General features: G+C 47.7%; 1 protein-coding gene across 1 annotated transcript in view; it reads left to right on the forward strand.

Annotated features, from left to right (window-relative positions):
- The window catches only part of LOC138741244 (prostatic acid phosphatase-like), a 74,304-nt gene that overhangs the window by 3,871 nt on the left and 47,051 nt on the right, over positions 1-23,382 (forward strand). The window contains exon 2 of the mRNA XM_069895005.1: positions 13,275-13,370. Coding sequence (XP_069751106.1) covers positions 13,275-13,370 — 96 coding nt within the window. The remainder of the gene's footprint in view (positions 1-13,274; positions 13,371-23,382) is intronic.

A 23,382-nucleotide genomic window follows, 5' to 3' on the forward strand; every position in this document is an offset into this window, starting at 1 on the left:
AAGTGCATGCAAGAGTTCTATTAAAGTCAGTTGGTTCAACTCACTTTTGACTTTGCGTGGTTATGTCGCTCATTGCGTGCCTAGTGCGACTACACTGGTTACCCCGACGGTCCAAACAGCATTTGGACCTAACGATGACCAACCCAAGCTCACAGAATGCAGTTTCACTGAAATTGCTGACTTTCTGGACCTTGCAGCCACAGCTCTAGTTTGAACAGGCTGAATCCCAATTCCAGGTTAGGAAAATCATCTCGATGCCACAAAGTACTACTATGTGGTCGGTTCACTCAATCAAGAAACGGCAGGCCCCATCATCAACTTCCTACGCCAGCCACTGGTTATGGACAGGTATGAAACAATCAAGGCGCTCCTGATCTGTACTTTTGGCCTCTCCCACCGTGAGCACGCAGCGTGGTTGCCTTAATGAACGAGATGCTGGCACTAGCAGACGGCCATAAGCCATGTTTACTGTTTGAAATCTTTCTCGAGCAGATGCAAGAAGATATCCACCTCCTCATCGCTGACGCCGATTTCATTGACCCACACAAAATAGTGGCCCGCGCAGATATCCTGTGGCATACCAAGTTGCTGTGTCACGCCCTCAGCAGGAGTGACCTCAGTTCGGACCGTTAGTGTTTTTACCACCAAAAGTGGGGTTCAGAAGCCCATTGTTCCTGCCCATCCTGATCTTTTCTGGAAAACGCTGAGGCCGGCTGTTGCTAATGGCTACGGCGGTTGATCACTGTGATAGCCTCCTTTACTTATGGGACTGACACTCTGGGCAAAAGTACCTCAGCTCATAGACACAGGGGCAGAGGTTAGCATCTTCTCTCTTCCCCCCCCCCCCCCATCCCTCGAGTCACAACAGAACTGGTGCTCACTGCTGCCAACAACAGCGGTATTTGCTCATACGGCACGCGAATTATCCCACTGCAGTTCGGTTCCAGTTTCACCTAGTCGTTTACGCTGGCAGCAGTGTCGTTGCCTTTATTGGGAGCAAATTTTCTCCGGGCACACTGCATCCTAGTGGACCTCAAGGGATGGCAGGTAGTGAATGCCAAGACCTTCCAGACATTCTCGCTCGGCGAGGCCAAGTTACTAGCCCCACACCTGGAATCTGTGGCTTTGTCAGGCAACTAATTTGCCAAAGAACTAGTGGAATTCCCAGCCATTATTATTCCCATCCAAGACCCCAAGACAGCACTCATCACCCTATTCCTGCTGATTCCTTTCAGAATCAAGAACATGGCACAGACGTTCCAGTGGCTCATGGACTCAGTGGGGCGCAGCTTGGATTTCATCTTCATCTACTTAGATGATATCCTAATCTCCAGCTGCTTGCACCAAGAGCATTTGACCAACTCTGCCGCTGCCTGAGTGAAATGCCAATTTGGGCTGTCAGCCATTGATTTCCTTGGGCACTGCATCAAGCAGCATGGAGCAGTTCCCTTGCCAGTGAAGGTCGAGGCCATTCACCAGTCTGCCAGGCCCAATACAATAAGGGACCTGCAGGAGGTCGTGGGCATGATAACTTTTACCACCGATTCCTGTTGTCACCAGCCTGAATCAGCCTGTTTGGCCCGATGCCTTGCAAGACGAAGGAAATCACCTGGGACACGAAGTCAGCAGCGGCTTTTGACAGGCCAAGGACGCCCTTGCAAACGCCATTCTCCTGGTACGCCCCGGGTGGATGTGCCCACAGCCCTCACGGTTGAGGCTTCCAACTGAGCAATTGGCGGCAGTGTGCTGGAACAACTAATTGAGGGTCAGTGGAAAGCACGTGTTCTTCAACCAGCACCTGTGACCCACGCAGTTTGGGATCCTCAGAAAGAAATGAATTTTTTCATACAAATAGAGGGGGCAATAGTTGGACCTAAAACTAAGGCGATGTAGCGGCCATGTCTTGGGCCGAGCGGATGCACAGCGCGGCAACACGAACTGTCGCTGGCGCGGTTCTGCGGGCGTGCAGAATCAGAATACGGACACTGCATTCTCACCTAAAGAACTGCACGCAAGAGATACCGAACGCCGAGGAATGGCACGTTGAGCCATCGAGTCTCCCACCAGAAGGCATGGGACACTTACAAGGCTAGAATTAAGCTGACCGGTCCGGTGGATTGGCAGCAATCTCAGAGTGACGTCCCACCTTGTCCCGTTGAGCCTGGGACATGCAGTCTATTAAAGAAGCCTGTAAACCCTGAATAAATCGGTCTTCAGTTGACTAGTCTGGTGTGTGTTTTTGTATTATTTCAGTCGCTCTACCGTAGTAGCCGCTACAGCAATGTGTTTAAACAAGGGAGACCCTCATTGGCTACCATCGGTTGGGAAAGTTGGAAACAATGGAAGACGTTCAGAGGATTTTCCACAATGCTCAACAAAAATTATTCTGGATAAAAACAGGGACATCTAAGGTAGGGAGTGCCAATCTTGGATAACAGCAGTTGAAAATCCCTACACACCTTGTATAATAAATATTAACAGATATCCTTGTGCAAATACTGACTTGGCAGTAGTGCAGACATTCCTTAATAAGTGACTGATGAGAAAGCAAATGGGATGTTGGCTTTCATATGCAAGAAGGAGTGAATTGAAGAGTAGGAAGGTTCTGCTGCACGTGTACAGGGTACTGGTGGAGTATTGTGTGCAGTTCTGGTCTTCTTGCTTGAGAAAGATACACAGTAAAACTACTGATATCCAGCACCTATGGAGATTGGTAGATGCTGGCTAAGTTAATTTTCCAATTGCTTGAGTATGCTCTTGCGTGATTGGTAAAGTAACAGTGAGGCCAATTTTAAACTTCAGTATTTTTAACCTAATTATTTTCAAGTTTTTTTAATAAATACTAGTTGGTTGAGGTTGTCAGTTGCTTGAATTCTGCATAACAGGGGTTTTACTGTACTGGGTTTGAAGGCAGTGCAGAGGAGGTTCACCAGGTTGATTTCAGAAATGTGGGAGTTAGCTGATAAAGAGAGATTGAATTGTCTGAGATTCTACTCACTGCAAGTTAAAAGAATGAGAAGGGATCTTGGAGAAACATTTAAAATTATGAAAAAAATAGGTAAGGTAGATACAAGAAACTTGCTTCTCCTGGTGGGTGAGACACACTAGGAGACATAGCCTCAAGGTTCAGGGGAGTCGATTTGGGAAGGAGATGAGGAGGAACTGCTTTTCCCAGAGAGTAATGAATAGTTCTCTGTCCAAGGAAGCAGGTAGAAGTTGCCTCATTGAGTATATTTTAAATTATTTTATATGTAAAGGCACAGCACAGTAACAGGCCCTTTTAGCCCATGAGCCTGTGCTGTCCAAATTAACCTACTAACCGCATATGTCTGTGCAATGTGGGAGGAAATTGGAGCACGGGAGGAAACCCACAGTCACAGGGTAAACATATAAACTCATTGAAGGCAGCAGCACATTTGAACCCGTGTCATTGGCGCTATATACTAGCATTGTGCTAATTGCCCTTAAGACACTGATAGATTTTTGCATAGTACAGTAGTGAAATTGTGGGTAATGGGGAAAAGGTGCACAAGTGAGACCATGGTCAGATCAACCATGATCTTCTTGATTGGCAGAGCAGGCTTGATGAGCCAGATGGTCCACTCCTGCTCTTATTTATCCTCGTATATTAAAATATAGAGCTGTGTTTGAAGGACCACGGCCTGAAACTTTGACCATTATTTTTCTCCCACTGGTGCTGCTCAACCAGCTGAGTTTCTCCAGCACATTGTATTTTTGCTGCAGTGTCAACTATTTCATTTATTTCTGTGCAGAGGAATGTCCGAGAGGCAGTTCGGCATATTTCAAGTAACCTTTTTGCAATCTGATTAAATTGAGTGCTTGTATTATAATTTTTAAGTTAAGAGTGATGTTATATGGTTATTTCTGAATGTGACATTCACATGTATTGGACTTAACTGGCAGCCAAAGTATTTCCAGGATGGGCTCGTTACATATGGCTGGAAAGCTTTGTTGACAGTGCAGGTTTGATAGAGGAGTACCAGCTGTCCACCACTCTGTAGTCAGCCAGATGTGGTCTGGAGACATTGAGGTTGTCTCAATTGATTCGGCATTGGGGTATTGTTTATGCTGACAATAGGTTTTCTGTTTGGTTTCCAGTACAGCTGGGGCATTCCTTCCAAGTTCTGAATGTTGAATCATAAATTGGACATCGTAACTTGTTTTACTGTTTCCCAGATTGAACATTTGAGTTGAATTTCCTGTTTTATAACTCTTAAGGGAAAATTACTTGAAATTTAGAGCATTGAAGTTTGTCTTGGAAGCTAAATCTCACCTTGCATCAGACAAATATAATCAGTGTCGCAATCCTGCTTTGGTAGCCTTTTGTACTAATGACATGAACAGGCAGATCTTGAACTTTTAAAGTCTTAAATCTTTGAACAGGAAAGTTTGCATATGCTGTGATTGTAGTGCAGTAAAGGATAACTGTTTTGGGCCCAAGCCTTTCATCAAGGTGTGAGCAAAAAGCAGGCAGGTGTCTGAATAAAAAGGTGAGGGGACGAGAGGAAGGGACAGAGGAGGGCACAGTAAAAGGTCAAAGGTGGATATGGAAGGGTAGGAGGGTAGAAGAGGGAAAAAAAAACTGAGAAGTGCCAGGGTGAGGGGGTAGTTCTCTGAATTGCAGGTTTTTTGTACCTTTGTTTTCCAGTTTTCAGGCCATGTTTGAAATCTTCCTAATACAATTGCAGAAATTTGAGGAACTTCTCAAATGCTTGACTCCCTCCTGTAACACTGTTTGAGGAACAGGAGGTTTTGGGGATCAAAATGTATGTAGCTCCTTTTCCTCAGAGTAACTCAGCCAATTGAGGAAGATCAATGGGAGAGAAAAATTGGTCAATGAGTCAGGTCATAGCCTTTTGTCAAATGGTTGACACAGTTCTCAATTTAATGCATAAATGTCCTTTCTCATCTTTAATGAAAAATGTTTGGAGATCTTTAATGTTCGGTACACTTGGTTTAAAGTTCTGACTGATTGAATTTTTAGTATGGCATATTTTGGTCTTATTGGGAAATGAATGTACAATATTGAAGAGAACTTATTCTCCAAAAATAGGATGTGAATTTTTCTGAGTTTAAAATGTATTTATGAAATAATGAGAGATAGTTCAGGATCACTGTATGTTAACAGCATAGAAAGACGCTGTTTGACCATAGAGTCCATATTGGCTCTACATTTTACCATCAGCTAGGTTTGCTTCTCTGACCCATCAAGATACAAGTTTTATTCCAGCTCTTCTGAATAATGTACTCCAAATTGCATGCATTATGGCCCTGACTATTTGCTGTTACATTTGGTTCCATCATGTATAACCTTCATCAGGTATTCCATAAATGCAGGTTATTGATGCCACCGCCCCACAGTTATCTGTCAGGGTATTATCAAATGGCACTGAAGAACTTGTAAGTAAGGACCAAGGCATTGGAAAAGCTGATGCAACAAAATGCAGACAAATTGCCAGGAACCAAAGGACTGGACCCAGGGTTTTAAGGGTAACGGCTTCAAAAATCTCTGAGCCACCTTGTTTCTAAACTCGGAACTGTAGGAAGTATCGCCAGATTTTAAACTGCAAATGTGTCTCCATTACTCAAGAAAGAAGGAAGACCTAAAGCGAACAACTATGGGTCTGCAAGCTTCACACCTGTAAGCAAGCTGCTGGAGTCTATGTAATCAAGAGAGAAGGTGCAAGATATTTAAATAAGCTACAGGAAGCTAGACATGGATAAGGCTTGGGATGATCTTAAGTTTTTATTCTCCCTACATTCTTGTCAACTCTTCCAAGATTCTGCCCCTCTCCTATTAAAAAAAAAAGGCAGTTTACATTGAGCAATTAGTCTGCCAAACTACACATCTCTGAAATGTTGAGGAAACAGGACCACCTGGGAGAAACCCTCCAAGATCACAAAGACAGTGTCCAAACTCTGCATGAACATTGCCTGAGGAGTCCAGGGGAGAGTGTCATCAGGGGGTGGGTCAGCCCATGCTTTTAACCAGCCAATGATGATGTACAATCCATATCATTGCATTCACCCCCTTCATTTTTAAACCGAACCCCCTCCCCCCCCACCTTTTTCCAGAGGTGGAAACCACACAAAAAAAAATCTGTCTAACTAGAGGTTCAGTCGCACCAGTGACTTCCTCCTTCTGCGGGACCGACGGGGTGGTGGGGGGGGCAGGTGTCCATGCTCTGCTGATTGGGAGGGTAAGCTGTCACGGTGGGGGGGAGCAGGGGTGGGGAAATCTGTCTGATGACTGAGGACTCCCGGGGGCTTTGATGTCTCCCAGGGGACCGACTCCTGGAGAGGAGAGCCAGTGGCTCGCCCTCTAGTATTGAGTACGTGTGGGGTGGTCTGCTCCAGGGATGGTTGGTGGTGGACAGGGCAGTTTCGAGATCTCCAGTCCTTGCCAGAACTCGGATAGGCACAGTGTCCTCGTGGCCGTCAGGGTATCTCACAAATGCATATTGATGGTTGGCATGTATGAGGTGGACCGCTTCCACCAGTGGATCCATCTTATGGCCCCTCGCGTGTCTCCGTAGTAGGACCGGCCCTGGGGTTGCCAGCCAAGGAGGAATGGAGGAACCATTCACGATCTCCTAGGGAAAGCAAACAAGCGTTCAGGCAGGGTGGTGTTAGTTGCGGTGCACAGGAGCAATCAGATGGTGTGGAGCGCTTCTGGCAGAACGTCCTGCCAGCGGGACACCGGCATGTTCTTGGACCTAAGGGCCAGGAGCACCATCTTCCAGACAGTGGCATTCTCCCTTTCCACCTGGCCATTACCCCTGGGGTTATAGCTGATGGTCCTGCTGGTGCCTATGCCTCTGGCCAAGAAGTACTGTCACAGTTCCTCACTCATGAACGAGGACCCCTGATTGCTGTGGATATAATCGAGGTACCCGAACAGAGTGAAGATGCTGTGCAGTGCCTTGATTACCATTGCCGAGGTCATATCCAGGCAGGGAATAGTAAAGGGGAACCTGGAGAACTCGTCCACCACCGTCAGGAAGTAGGCATTCCTATTTGCAGTGGGAAGGGGACCCTTGAAATCGACACTGAGCTGTTCAAAAGGGCATGTGGCTTTAATAAGATGTGCCTGTTCGGGTCGGTAGAACTGCGGCTTACATTCAGCGCAGATCTGGCAGCATCTAGTCATGGACCTGATGTCCTCAATGGAGTACGGAAAGTTCCGAGTCTTGATAAAGTGGTACAACCTGTGACTCCGGGGTGGCGCAGACTGTCATGGAGGGCCTGGAGGCAGTTGAGATGCATGCTGATGCATGTCCCCCGTGTTAGGGCATCTGAGGAATCGTTGAGTTTACCTGGTACGGTACAAGATGCCATAATTATAGGTGGAGAGCTCGATCCTCTACCTAAGAATCTTGTCATTTTTTATTTTACCCCGCTGTTTAGTATTAAACATGAAGGCCACATCCCTCTGGTCTGTCAGCAGGGTAAACCGTTTACCGGCCAGGTAATGTCGCCAATGGCGCACTGCCTTAACGATCGCTTGTGTCTACTTCTCGACTGAGGAGTGTCATACCTTGGGACCGTGCAGGGTGAGGGAGAAAAATGCTACTGTCCTCCCTGCCTAGTTGAGTGTGGCGGCCAGTGAGAATTCAGAGGCATCGCTCTCCACTTGAAACGGGACGGACTTGTCCACAGCAGCATCGTGGCCTTTGCGATGTCTCCTCGGATCTGATAGAAGGCAGCTTGAGCTTCTGCCGATAACGGGAAGGTTGTGGACTTAATCAGGGGGTGAACTTTATTGGTATAATTGGGCACCCATTGTGCATAATAGGAAAACAGCCCTCTTCAGCACCTTTAGGGTGTTTGAGGTGACATTGTCAAGGCATGGGAACGTCGCCGTCAGCTTGCGCTCCTCCACCATCCGATCCATAACCCTCTGAAAAGCAGAGACATCATTAGTAACACCGAAAGGCACCCGAAGGAAGTGAAAAAGTTTGCCGTCGGCCTCGAACCCCATGTAGAGCCAGTCGCTCAGGCGAAGGAGAAATGGAAGATAAGCTGACTTGAGGTCAATGGTCGAAAAGACCCTGTATTGTGCGACCTTGTTGATCAAGTTGGCTATCCGGAGTAAAGGGTATGCGTCCAACTGGGTGAAGCGGTTGATGGTTTGACTATAGTCAATCCCCATCCGAACTTGCCTGCCCCTCTGACCACGAGGACCTGTGTCCTCCAGGGGCTGGAGCTAGGGGCTATGATCCCCTCTGCCAAGAGTCGCTGAACCTCAGCCCAGATGAACGCCGTATCCTCAGCCCTGTAGCACCTGCTCTTGGTGGCGATCGGTTTACAATCCGGGGTGAAGTTCGCAAATATTGACGGAGGGGCCACTCGCAGGGTGGTGAGATTGCAGGTCGGTGCCAGAGGCTGGGTGCTCAGTTAGGAGGGGGGGGGGTCCCATAACCTATGGATTGCAAATGGTGAGCGGCGGTTGGGGACCCCCCGAATGCCATCGTCACACTCTTGAACTGACTCTGGAAGTCAAGGCCCAGGAGGATCAGTGCGCAGAGCTGGGGCATGACCAACAACAAAAAGTCATTATAACATTCCCCTCCACCGTCAGAGATGCCACATGATGTAACCCCAAATAATAAAACTGAGGACTTGGAGATAATCCCTATGCACATTCATTAGTAAGGGATCCTCCTGTACTTTATTGCATACTGGATCAATGACACAATGGTCACCAGATGTAACCCCGGATACAAGTCCACTGGTCTTTCGCTGCCATCGACATGGATCTGGTCATCGGCCATATGGGGATCGAGAGCCTATGGGCTACCTTGGGGTGGATAAATCTTTCGGTACTGCCAGTATGAAAAGAGGCAGTTCAACTTGTGCCCGTTCACCTTGATCTGCATCATGGAATTCGTGATTGGATGAGGGCTCGCTTAGATCAAGGTGATCGATGGCAGGATGGGGGAATCATCTTCGTTGTCGATGGGGAGGCCCGATGTCCAAGATGGTGGCCTCCATGTTGACTATGCTGCCAATGTTGATGAAGAAGGTGGAAGTGGCATCATCGGGGGCAGAACTGATGTCATCGAAGAGGGCTGCCGCTACGTAGAGGATGGGGGCGGCAGCGAATAAGATGGCGCCCCCTTACCGCGCACGGAGCTGGCACCAGAAGCTCCTCAGCCATACATGCCGCGCTACTTTGGGATAAAGCTCTGACCTACAGACCCATTGATGATGGCCCTTTTTCCCACAGCCCGAGGAGGTAGCTCCTTTCGCGGGGCAGAGATGTCATGGATGTCTTGCCTGCCCACAGAGGTGGCATCTCATAGATCCCGGCATCACTGCAGCTGCGGTCGGGTCAGCCATCCCCGACGCCGACTCCCAGGGTGGCGGCCCTCGCAGCAGTGTGTACTGAGTAGGCCCGTTTCTGCCTGCGATCCACTTGGTGCTGGGCTGAGTCTGAAGTCCTGGCCAATTGGATCGCCCGTTTCAGTGGTAGTTGATCCTCCTCGAGGAGACATTGTTGGATATAGTCCGACCTCCACTCTGACAAGCAAGTGTCCTGGACCAGGTCTTCCACACACTGGGCCCCTGGCACAGGGACCGTGGAGTTCCCCAAACAGTCTTTTCCCAGTGTGAACAGGGCTTGGTCGAATTCCTCTACCGACTCACCAGGCTGCTGCTTTCTAGACACCAGGACGTAGCGAGAGTAGACCTCGTTGATTTTTGGCTTGTATAGTGTCTATAGCTTAGCCATCGCCTCGGTGTAGGTCACGCAGCTTCTGATGGCCTTGAAAGCCCTCTGGCCGACTCTTGCCTGTAGAACCTTCAGCCTCTTCTCTTCCGAGTCGACCACTCCAGCAGCGACCTCAAGGAATTTGTTGGAACAACAGATCCACTGTTCAAAGAGTTCCGATGCACCCGGGACTTGGGGATCCACCTCTCGCACAGCAACTTCTCCATTACCGGAGACATTAAAAATTTACTGTAAAATAAATTAATGGTCACTACCAGTTGCCCCAATAACCACAAGGACAAAGACTGAGGGGAATGATAGACTTTATTGTACAGAAGACTTGAGCTGGACCAAATCCAAGCTAGGGAAGTGCAGGGAAGGGGGAGGTGGCTTGACATTTAGGTCACAGGGGAGCAGTGTCATCAGGGGACGGGGCAGCCCGTGCCTTTACTAGCCAATGACTAGCCATAACATAACAGTTTATATAATCATGAAGCCTGTGCTTCATTCCTAATCTACACGTACTAATTGACTATAACTCTCAAAACTGATACATATTTAGTAAAAGACGAATCTCGCATTGATGACCAAATTTATTTTATCACGTCACATTCCTTTGTCTTGAATCTTTTACTAAAAGACGAATCTCGCATTGATGACCAAATTTATTTTATCACGTCACATTCCTTTGTCTTGAATCGGGACTTAATCTTGCTTATCTTCTCAGTTAACATGGCTGCTCAGTTTGAGGAATGTGAGCTGATAACTCCATTTTAAACCAAAAGATCTATTTTTAATCCTCTAATTACACCCTATGTTGAATGTCAGTGAGGAGGAGATGATGTTGCCAATTAGCACTAATTGAGGTCTCCTGATAAGGACATCAAGGATTCAATATCAAAGGGAAAGACAGAGTCTTAACTTTCTGAGTTTGATTATTAAGTTTTTCTGGTATGGTGATGTTAAACATTGAGCCTTAAGTTCATGAACAACAGCCTGACATAGGCGTTCCTGTGGTTCAAGTGATCTAATGCAGAGTGAAGGCCCAGCGAGAAGGCATTGCCATTGACGTCGTTATGATAGGTGAATTGAAGAGGGTCCAGGTCCTTCACAAAGGTGCAAGTGCCACAGACCAATGGCCATGAGGCAGGTCACCTTGCTCTTCATGAAGTAGGTCGGGACCTTGGACTGTAGCACAAGAAGTTAAAAACGTCTGCACAAGCTCAGCCAGTTGGTCTGCACAGCCCTGTATATGGTCTAGGCCAGATGCTTTCTGACGATTCACCTCCTGAAGGTTCTTTCTGTGTCAACCTCAGAAAATGGAAACACAGAGTCACCGGGTTGAGGGTGGATCATTGTTTTTTTCCCTTTTGAAGTGTGCATGGAAGGCATTGAGCTCCTCCAGAAGAGATGTTTTATGGTTAATGATACTATCTCATTTTGCCTTGTAGGATGTGATAGCATACAAGCCATGCCATATATATCTCTCAGTAATTTGACTTCTGGCCAAAATTTGCTAAACTACAGCAGATTGATCTTCATGACTTAACTAACTTGAGAGTAAAGTTCAGGTCCACCTTATAACTTGCTTTTTGCAGTGTCCCAGTGTATAGGATGCATCTCTCTTTGTGGCATGAATTGTAGCCAGGACATGGTGTACTAAACTCCCAGCCAGACATAATCCAAGCATTAAAATAACATTTTTAAAAAACTGTAATTTGCCAACCTATTAAATCCTGCTCAAAGGTGCCAAATTCAAATGGTAGAATTTCATTGCAATGTCTGAGACTCCAACTTTCTGAATTGCCTGTTATGGATGCTACAGATCTGCTCCAACAGGTTGTGGACCTCTTGGTTCACCTATGGCTTGTGGTTGGGGCACACTGAAATAGTCTTAGTAGGAACACCATCATCCACACATTTCCTGATTTAATTCAAAGGCAACTGTGACATACTCATTCAGATCTGCTGCCATGTCCTTTAATATGTTGACTCCAAACAGTAACGATGCCTCCCTTCTACCTCCCCAGACCAGCTTGGTACAGTGCTTTAGGTTCTGCTTACATACAGGAGGAAGAAGCCAAGCCAGGTGGTTGTATGGATATAGAATAGTGTAGCAGTGGTTGAGAGTGATCGTTCCCCTAGTGTTGCAGGTGGTGTGCTGCTGGGAGTTTGGGAGTACCCTCAAGCTAGCCTGATTGAAGTCCCTTCGATGGCTGAGAAGTCATTGGGATACACCGTATGACATGTTTGTTGATCATGGTGTCAAGGTCCTCCGGTGCTAGCTTAACATCCACCTGTAGGGGATATAGACTACAGTCAGAAAAAAGGAGGTGAATTATCACAGGAGGTAGAAGGGTGAACACCTTGGCACCATATTCCAGATGAGGGGAGCAGCCATGGGACTGACCAGATTACCACGAGAGGTGAACTGTGAAGAAGACATGTCACCTCTTTGTTTTCCTGAGGACACCATTTGGTCCATGCAATCTTTGGAGAAACCTTTGGGCTGAAGGGCCAAGTCCAGAGTTGGGGTAAGCCACATATCTGTTTCACAAAGTATACAGCAATCCCTTATGTCCCACAGGTGCAGCAATCTTATCCAAGTCCTCAGTTTTATTATTTGGAGATAATCCCTATGCACATTCATTAGTAAGGGATCCTCCTGTACTTTATTGCATACTGGATCAATGACACAATGGTACACAGGAAGGAGAAAGAGACCCTGGTGTTATGTTTCAGGGCAACAAGCTCTTCCCTGATATCAGCAAAATGAGGGAGCTGTCACTAACTTCAGGAAATTTGGATGGGAAGCTGGCTGGGCAGATATACCCTGATCTATATCAGCAGTGCTGAGATGGAGATGGTGAAGAGCTTCAGGTTTCTGAGTGATTGTCACGAACAACCCATCTTGGCCCAACCACGTTGACATCTTGACCAAGAAAGTACAGCAACAACTATACTTCCTCAGAAGCCTAAGAAAATGTGGCTGTTTTCAATTTTTATTGATGCATCACAGTCTGGTTTGGAAACTGCTCTGTCCATGAACTCTAGAAAATGGAAGAGGTTGGAAGTCATTCATAAACGTACAAGAAACATTCAAACCATTCTTGCTATTACCAGTAAATTCAGAAACAAATTATTTAAAATACCTGCATATCCTTTCAGTTCATATATATGATCCCTACTACAACTACTCTGGCTGTTCCAGCAATGTAATTCCCAATTCCTTTATAACCTATCTCTCATAACCTCCTCACGCTTAAGTTGAGCAGGAAGAGAATTTCAAGTTAAAGATGGGAAGCGAAGGCATGAAAATCCTATTGGGATATTCATCATGGTTAGCCTACACTCAGTGACAAGAGAAGCCCTTTGGGACTGAATGTTCAAAGGCCTTGATGGTGTTACCCCGGTTAGACTGACTTTTCCTCTGTCTTGCTCCCTTCCTCTTGAATGCTTGCTCTTATTTGGACTAGGATTAAGCTATGGTAAACTGATATTAAATCAGATAGATTTTATTAACTGTGACTTGTTTTCACAGATTTATCGTCATGGTGACCGATCTCCGATTCAAGCATATCCATCGGATCCATATACAGAGAAAGACTGGCCCCAAGGCTTTGCACAGCTTACACAGGTCGAGTAGAGCTCTCATTATCAGTCCTCTGCACCCTGTCCCTATTGTTGCTCTCTCTAGCCACTCTGCCACCTTGCCCTCTCTTGCTCACTCCCATCTGCTGTTGTGCCCTCACTCAGCCAGTTTGTCTCAGCCATTCGTTCAATCCTTTGTTCCTGCCTGTCTCTGACCTGGGCAGCTTTTCTCTCCTTCCTTCAAATTCTCCCAGTGCCAATAAATTGAGACTTGTGGAAAGCTTTACGGTATGATATTCAAAAAGCCCAGGCCTGAAATGTTGGTTACCTTTTACTTCCTATGGGTGCTGCGTGACTTGCTGAGGTTCTCCAGCACATTTGTATTTTGGAGGCAATTACTTGGAGGGTAATGTGGGAACACCAAAACTGCCAGTACTGGGATTCTGATAAGGAAGGTGATAATGGAAATCATTAGAGGGGAGGTGAAGGGCAGAGGGAACCAGATGAAACAAGGGATAACTCCCTTTTCCTTTCCCATCCAACCCATGTTTATTCTCTGCCAGGGCAAGGCTCAATGAAAACTAGAGAAACAAGTACCTTGTACTCTATTTGGGTAATCTACACCCAGTCATTTAAACAATGAATTTTCCAATTTGAAGTAGCTCCCACGTTCCAATCCACCTGCGGTCCTCCCATTCTCCCCCATCCCCCCCCAATCCCCAGTTACATCCACCTGCTATCCATACATGCTGCTTGACTCAATTCCTCAGCAGTTCCGGTATCTTGTGTCTCCATAGATTGCGATGACTTCAGATTGATATTTCTAATCCAATAACCCTGACTTTTGAGACATAACATCCTAAACCATCAATAATATTCCTTTCCTCACAAAAAAAACATGAAATGTTCAATAACGCCTGTAGAATGACCCCTCGTACGGCAGGCTGCTGTTTATTGACTTCAACTCAACGTTTAATACAATTATTCCCTAGCGGCTGGTAGAGAAATTTTCCTCACTGGGACTCAACGCCCCTCTCTGGAACTGGATTCTGGACCTTCTAACGGAAAGATCACAGTCTGTCCGAGTTGGCAGCAGAACGTTGAAAATCATGATGAACATTGGGGCACCTGAGGACTGTGTGCTCAACCTGCTCCTGTACAAGCTACTGACCCACGACTGCAATGCCGGATCAAAATCTAGCAGTGTCATCAAGTTCGCAGATGATACAACAGTAATTGGCCTCATCAGCCAGAATGATAGGAATTTTAAATAAAAATGTTAAATTTAGACATAAGGTACGGTAGCAGGTCCTTTGCCCCATGCTCCCCTGCCGCCCAATTACACCCAATTGACTACAATCTCAGGACATATTGAAAGGTGGGAAGAAACCGAAGAACCTAGAGGAAACCCATTACAGACAGCGCTGGATTTGAACCCCCGCTGCTGGTGCTGTAACAGTGTTGCATTAACTATGCCTTGCCAAGAGGAGGTAAATTTTGTAAAATGGTATGAGAATAACAACTGGAGTCTCAATATGGATAAGTCAAAGGAGATGACTGTGGACTTCAAGAGGACCAGTGACGACCACCCTACTTTACGCATTAATAGCTCGGTAGTGGGGAGTAGAGAGCACCAAGTTCTTTGAAGTCCACTTAACAAGTGATCTATCCTGGATACAAAACTTCTCTTCACTTGTCAGGAAGGTGCAACAGCAACTGCACTTCCTGAGAAGACTGAGATGGGCAAGGCGACCGGCCACCATCATGTCAACTTTCTCTAGGAACTCTATCGTGTGTCTTGGACAGCTGCATCATAGTGTGGTATGGTGGCTGTAAAGCATTGAATCGGAGGTCAATAGCACCATAATAGTGGCAGAGAAGATCCCTCCCACCCCATTGCTGTGAGAAACTGGTGCAGAGGGCAGGGCTTTAGATTCTTGGATCACTGGGATCTCTTTTGGGGAAGGTATGACCTATACAAAAAGGATGGACTACACCTAAACCCAAAGGGGTCCAATATCCTGACAGGCAAGTTTAATGTGGCTGTTAAGGAAGATTTAAACAAATTTTGTAGGGGGGTAGGAACCAGAGTGTCAGCTGATGAAGAGAAAAATACAAATAAACCAAGAATAGTCTGCAGCAAGGATTACAAGCAGGTAATGGGACAAAATTGTAGTCAAAGGGATAACAGACACAGCACATACAAAATCTGATCTCAGGGTATTCTACTTAAATGCACGCAGCATTAGAAACACGGTAGATGATCTTGCTGTACAGCTATAGGTGAGAGGGTACGATATTGTGGCCATTACTGAGTCATGGGTAAAGGATGTCATTGGGAGCTGAACGTTCTAGGATTCACAGTGTATTGGAAGGGTAGGCAGAGGGGGTGGCGTGGCTCTGCAGGTAAACAACAATATCAAATCATTGGAAAGAAGTGACAGAGGTAGAATCCTTATGGGTTGAGTTAAGGAATGGTAAAGGTAAAAGGACACTAATGGCAGTTATAGACAGGCCCCCAAACAGCAGCCAGGATATGCACTACAAAATACAACCGGAAATAAAAAAGGCAAGTGGGGTGATTTTAATATGAAAGTAGATTGGGAAGGTCAGGTCAGTATGGGATCCCAGGAGGGAGAGTTTGTGGAATGCCTATGAAATGGTTTCTTGGAGTAGCTTGCTGATGAGGCCTCCAGGGGATCGGCTGTTTTGGATTGGGTACTATCAAATAAACCAGAGGTGATTAGAGAGTTTAAGGTTAAGGAACCCTTAGGAGGCTATGATCACAATGTGATTGGGTTCACTGTGAAATTTGAAATGGAAAGGCTAAAGTCTGATGTGTCAATATTTCAGTGGAGTAAAGGAAATTACAGTCGCATGAGAGAGGAACTGGCCAAAGTCAGCTGGGGGGGGGAACGACACAGTAATGGGGAAGACTGCAGGATCAGCAATGGCTGGAGTTTGTGTAAGAAATGAGGAAAGAGCAGGACAGGCACAGACCAAAAGGAAAGAAAGTTGTGAATGGGAAAATGAGACAATTATGGCTGATGAGGGAAGTTAAAGCCAAAGTAAAAGCGAAAGAGAGGACATAGAAGGATCCAAAAATTGGTGGGACCATCGAGGGCTGGGAAATGTTTAAAAACAGAAGGCGACAAAGGTGATTAGGAAGGAAAAGAGGATAGCAAATAACTTAAAAAAAGCAAAAGAGAGGCAAGAGTAGACTTTAAGACCATTAGAAAATGACACTGGAGGGCTTGTAATGAGAAACAAGGAGATGGCTGAAGAATCGAATGAATATTTTGGATCAGTCTTTATGGTAGAAGGCATTAGTAGTGTTACGAGCCCAGAGGACCCCAAAACCCAGCAGCAATAGATATTCACCAAGACAAATGGTTACTTAAACAAAAGTTGCTTTTAATTATCTTGAAACATGAAAACAGAATCACACTTTAACTTATCACTATTAACTTAACTAACCAAGCTTAACCCCCTTCTAATTCTAAGCGCTGATGTATGTAATGTGTGTACGTAAGTTCAGAAAAATTCTTTGATTCACAGTCCAATCTCACTTCTCATTCTTCCAAGTTTTCTGGTTGTAGGCAATTCTTATACTGTGCACAGAATTTAACACTTATGAAGTTCACCAAGCTTTGGTGCTTGAAAGGTAAATGGTTAACCTCAGGAAGGTTCTTGTCAGTATTCAGAGAGAGATTTGTTGTTCCAGGACGCAAACTGATCCCTTCTAATCAGTGTCTTGCTGAAGAAACTTGCCCCCTCAGGGTTTTCCAGATGATAATATCTTTCTTTCAGGTCATTACAGAGTTCCTTTTTGTTTCTCTTATTTCAATTGAAACATTACGCAGCCAGCCCTCTCCTCTTGCATGAACCACAAGGGCTTTGACCAGGCTGAACTAAGCACTCACAACCCATCTTCCAAATGGGGTTTTTCTAGAAAGCTGTTGCTGCTGAGTGTACCCCTGCAGAACTGAATTCTCTCTCTCACCAAAAAAAAGCCTGTTTTACTCTCTGCTTGGAAAACCACATGACCCTCTTAGTACAGCAATTTCCACTCCAGACAGCCTGCGGCTCCGATGAGTTCTTTCATCTGTTGCCTTTTTTAAACAACACTCTCCAAAGCTTTTGCAAAGGCCCTTGGATTTGGCCTGTCTAGCATGAGCTGAGCTCCAGTACTTTAAATAAAATCTGTTTTAAAGTGTTTGTATGTGACCTGCCCCAATGTATCTCCCAAAAACATATCTATGACTCTGTCACAGTGGCTTACTGGAATCTCGAGAATCTCTGGGAAGTGAATTGAGTGCTGTCAAGATCACAAGAGAGAAGGTACTTGGGAAGCTAAATGGTCTAAGAGTAAATAAGTCTCCTGGACTGGATGGAATGCATTGGTAATGATCTTCCAGGAATCAATGGATTCAGTCATGGTTCCAGAGGAATGGAGAATTGTACATATCACACCACTGGTTAAGAAGAAAAGGAGTCAGTAGTAAGGAAACTATAGGCATCAGTGGTGGGGAAGATGTTGGAATCAATTGTCAATGATGAGGCTATGGAGTTGCTAGAGGAGCATGTGATAGTACAGATCTATCACCAATGTATATAGTGTATATAGTTACAGTATCTAGACTGTGCTTACAGCGATTGGCTGAGAGCTAAGCCACGCCTACTGTTTGGGCCTTAAAGGGTTGTGTCCCTAGCCAGGTCGGATCATTCCGGACTGGTCGGCCACCTGTGAAGAGCTCCTGTCTTTTACTAATAAAAGCCTTGGTTTGGATCAACAAGTCTTTGATTCTTTCGATGAGCTCTACAATTTTATTAGCAAAAATAATTTTTTTTTTAAAGGGATGGAGCGTCTAACTCGGCCAGAAAAACTTGATATCGACCCACAGTCAGCTACAGCCTTCAAAGCCTTTAAGTTCTGGCTGCTGAACTTTGAAAACTTTCTGAGATTCATTCAGGTAGAGGAGGATAACCAGCGTCTAACAGCATTGCTGTCTATGGTGTCCTTGAGAGTCTACGAGAACATCCAGGATGAGACCACTTACATCGCAGCCATAAAGGTACTGAAAGAACTGTATGATCAACGGTGAACAGAGTTCATGCCCAGCTCGTGCTTGCGTCGAGGAAGCAACAGCCCGGCGAGTCCAGCAGGGCATATTTACAAGTATTAAAGGCGTTGGGCAAGGACTGTAACTGTGGACAAAACTGCTGCCGAGATCACAAACGATCTCATCTGGGATGCCTATGTGGCCGGGCTCCGATCGAACGAAGTGAAGCTGCGCTTGCTCGAACAAGGGGTAGAAAAACTAGAGGACGTGGCCCGGATTGCAATCACAATGGAGGATGCAGCCTTAAAGTCCACCGAGTTCTCTAGGGAATGGACCCCTCGTTCTGAAGTGAGTAGAGTGCCCTTCTACCCTACCATCCCCCGAGATACTGACGGCCTGTCGGCTGCTGCTACACTGCCCCCTGCAAACCCAAAATGTTATTTCTGCGGGAGGGACAAGCACAGCAGGTCCCAGGGCCCGGCAAGAAAAGCCAGGTGCCAGAAGTGCCTTAAAAAAGGCCACTTTGCTGCAGTCTGTAGGTCTAAAATGGCCTCCGGCAAACACAGTGCCTCGTGTGAAGCCCAACCGCCACTATCACATTCAAACTCTTCTTCCCCAGAGCTCTCATCCAATGAGAGCAAGGGCTCCCCTGCACGGCAACGCCTGACGTCACGGAGACGCCGAACCTGGAAGGGGCAGCCCTCCCTCAACCATGGTGTTGGCCCGCCTCTCGCCCCCGTGCAGAACACTCGACCCGGCCTCGGTCCCGACTGTGGCAACCGCTGCTGCTGCCGCCGCCACAGCCACCCCCGGGGCCGACACTACCGCTGTTGCTGCCGCCTCCACAGCCACCCCCGCGGCCAACGCTACTGCCGCTGCCTACGCTGCCGCCGATGCGGCCACCACGACCGACTGGGGACCCGCCACGGCCAACCAGGTACTCACCCTAGCATCCATCGCTGACGACCGCCGGGGCCCGACCGCCGTGACCGACAACCTACCCACTGCCAACGACGAGCAACTACAAACCCCACTACTTACCTTTCATCCGCCAACGCCGCCACAACAGCACTTCCGGGAGGTCCTCCAACCTGCTCCTCCAGCATTGACTACGTCTATTACGTCATCCCGTTGCGTGACGTCATCCCGTTGCGTGACGTCATCCCGTTGCGTGACGTCATCCCGTTGCGTGACGTCATCCCGTTGCGTGACGTCATCCCGTTGCGTGGCGTCATCCCGTTGCGTGGCGTCATCCCGTTGCGTGACGTCATCCCGTTGCGTGACGTCATCCCGTTGCGTGACGTCATCCCGTTGCGTGACGTCATCCCGTTGCGTGACGTCATCACGCGGAACTCCCCTGTCAACTGCTTCAATAACACTAAACCAGCAATGCTCTCATCCCCTCGCCAGAGCAATGGAACTGATTAAAGTGCATGGACACTACACCAATTGCTTATTTCACTCTGGGTCAACTGACAGTTTTATCCAGCCAGATCTGGCCCTCCGTTGGGGACTTGACATTATCCCCACTACCCAGAGGATCTCATTAGCGACAAGGTTGCACTCGACCGGGATAAAGGGGTATTGCGTCACCACGCTGGAAGTACAGGGTGTAACGGTCACCCACTTCAAATTATTCGTCCTTCCCCAATTGTGCGCCCCAGTGTTGCTGGGATTAGACTTTCAGTGTCAGTTCCGAACGGTGTCCCTACACTTTGGGGGACCCCACGCCCCCCTCTCGGTCTGCCATCGCACCACCCCCAAAGCACCCGAGCAACCCGCCCCCGTGCCCCAGGGCCAATCCTGCGGCCTTTCCACACTCCGGATTGCCCCGCCAGCACTCTTCGCAAACCTCACCCCTGGCTGGAAGCTACCAAAAGTCGGCAATATAGTTACGAAAACAGGCAATTCATTAGGAGTGAGGTGCGTAGATTGCTGGATGAGGGCATCATCGAACCCAGCTCAAGTCCCTGGAGAGCCCAGGTGGTGGTTGTTAAGAACGGGGAAAAGCTACGGATGGTGGTCGACTATAGCCAGACCATTAACCGCTTCAAGCTCCTGGATGCGTACCCCCTGCCACGCATCACGGATGTGGTGAACCAGATCGCCCAATACCGCATATTCTCCAACATTGACCTACGTTCGGCCTACCACCAGCTCCCGATCCGCTGTGAGGACCGACCATTCACGGCCTTCGAAGCGAATGGGCGGCTATATCAATTTCTCAGGGTACAATTCTGGGTCACGAATGGTGTCGCGGTCTTCCAGCGGGAAATGGACCAGATGGTGGACCAGAACGGGCTAACTGCTACCTTCCTGTATCTGGACAATATCACCATCTGCGGCCATGACACGCAGGACCACGACACCAACCTAGACAAATTTCTTCAAACTGCCCGTCGGCTGAAACTGACTTACAGTTTGGACAAGTGTGTCTTCCGGACCACACGACTCGCGATTTTAGGTTGCGTGGTGGAGAACGGGATAGTCATGCCAGATCCTGACCGCATGCGTCCCCTAATGGACTTACCACCACCCCCCCCCCCCATACCCAGAAAGTGCTCAAACGCTGCCTGGGCCTTTTCTCGTATTACGCCCAATGGGTTCCACACTACGCCGACAAGGTGTGTCCTCTTATCAAGACCACCTCCTTTCCCCTCTCGACCGAAGCCAGAGCGGCTTTCAATCGAATCAAATCCGACATCGACGCTGCACGCGATTGATGAGTCTGGCCCGTTTCAAGTCGAGAGTGATGCATCTGACTTCGCTCTGGCAGCCACCTTGAACCAGGCCGGTCGGCCTGTAGCCTTCTTCTCCAGAACCCTCCAGGGTCCAGAGAGTAGACACTCCTCGATCGAGAAGGAGGCCCAGGCCATAGTTTAAGCGGTGCTTCGTTGGAGACATTACCTCGCTGGGAGGCGCTTTACACTGTTGACTGATCAACGCGCGGTCTCCTTCATGTTCAGCGTGGTAAGATTAAAAAAACGACAAAATCGCCAGATGGAGAATCGACATCCTGTACCGGCCTGGTAAGCTCAACGACCCGCTTGACGCGCTCTCCAGGGGGACGTGCGCCAGCATACAGATGGAGAGACTACAGAAACTCCATGAGGTGCTCTGTCATCCAGGGGTCACTAGGTTTGCCCACTTTGTGAAGGCGCGCAACCTACCCTACACAGTCGAGGAGATCCGCTCCATGACCCGAGCCTGTTCGGTGTGCGCTGAATGCAAGCCCCACTTCTTCCGTCCGGATAACTCCCACGTTATCAAAGCCACCCGCTCCTTTGAGTGTCTTAGCGTAGACTTTAACCCTACCGTCGACCAACCGTAATCCTTATGGCCATCGACGAGTACTCCTGCTTCCCGTTCGCTGTGCCCTGCCCAGACACCACTGCCACCTCAGTGATACAGGCCCTTCACAGTATTTTCGCCATTTTCGGGTACCCCAATTCCATCCACAGTAATAGGGGTCCTCATTCATGAGCGCAGAGCTGCAACAGTACCTTCTGGAGTGTGGTATCGCTTCAAGCAGGACCACGAGCTATAACCCATGCGGTAACGGCCAGGTCGAGAGGGAGAATGCCACCATATGGAGAGCGGTTACACTGGCTCTTTGGTCTAAAGGTCTCCCCACCTCTCACTGGCAGGAGTTTCTCACTAGTGCCTTACACTCCATCCGCTCCCTCCTATGTACTGCAACAAATGCCACCCCGCACGAAAGGATGTTCCTTTTCCCGAGGAAATCCGAATTAGGGAACCACTGTACCGGCATGGCTCACCGTCCCTGGCCCCGTCCTTTTGCGACGCCACGTCCGGCACTCAAAGAACGACCCCTTGGTCGACCGAGTGACTCTACTCCACGCGAACCCGCATTACGCCTACGTTGAGTTCCCAGATGGGCGGGAGGACACTGTTTCGGTGCGGGACCTAGCTCAGGACACGGTAGACCCAGCAAACCCCCCAACCCAACCTTCCCCAACTCTTTATTCCCCAGGCCCCGTGCCGCAACAGAAGGACCAACAGCACCCCAACGACCCGGGCCACCCTGCCGACAACACGACTGGGGAATTGAGCGAAGGAGCGGTCACACCCAATGAGCCCGCTGGCGACACCACTCCAGCGACCCCAATCCCGGCATCACGGCGGTCACGCCGGATGGTCAGACCCCCTGACCGCTACAGTCCTTAACCTACCCCTTCTTTCATTCTCTCCCTCGTTTTTTTGGTTTTTTTTCCAGGGTCAGTTCTCCAAGAAGGGATGAACGTGATAGTACAGATCTATCACCAATGTATATAGTGTAATATAGTTACAGTATCTAGACTGTGCTTACAGCGATTGGCTGAGAGCTAAGCCACGCCTACTGTTTGGGCCTTAAAGGGTTGTGTCCCTAGCCAGGTCGGATCATTCCGGACTGGTCGGCCACCTGTGAAGAGCTCCTGTCTTTTGCTAATAAAAGCCTTGGTTTGGATCAACAAGTCTTTGATTCTTTCGACGAGCTCTACAGAGCATTTCAAGATGGGTCCACATCAGCATGGTTTCCTTAAAGGAAAATCATGCCTGTCAAAACTACTAAACTTTTTTGAGGAGATAACAAACAGGATAGACAGTGGAGAAGCAGTGGATGTTGCGTTCTTGACCATAATATGAAGCTGCTTAACAACTTGTGAACTCATAGAATTACAGGAGAGATACTAGCATGGGTAGAGCATTGTCTAATAGGCAGGAAACAGAGAGTGAGAATAAGAGGGATCCTATTCAGTTGGTTGCCTGTTACTAGTGGTCTTCTGCAGGGGTCAGATTTTGAGACGCTTCTTTTTACACTGTATATAAATGATTTGGATAATGGAATAGATAGCTTTGTGGCTAAATTTGCAGGGACACCAAAATAGATGATAGGTCAGGTGGTGCTGAGGACACGGAAAGGCTGCAGAGAGTCTTGGATAAATTAGGAGTATGGGCAAAGAGATGGTAGATGAAATACAATGTTGGAAAGTG

The sequence above is a fragment of the Narcine bancroftii genome, chromosome 1, assembly GCF_036971445.1.
Source record: "Narcine bancroftii isolate sNarBan1 chromosome 1, sNarBan1.hap1, whole genome shotgun sequence".
Classification (NCBI taxonomy): domain Eukaryota; kingdom Metazoa; phylum Chordata; class Chondrichthyes; order Torpediniformes; family Narcinidae; genus Narcine; species Narcine bancroftii.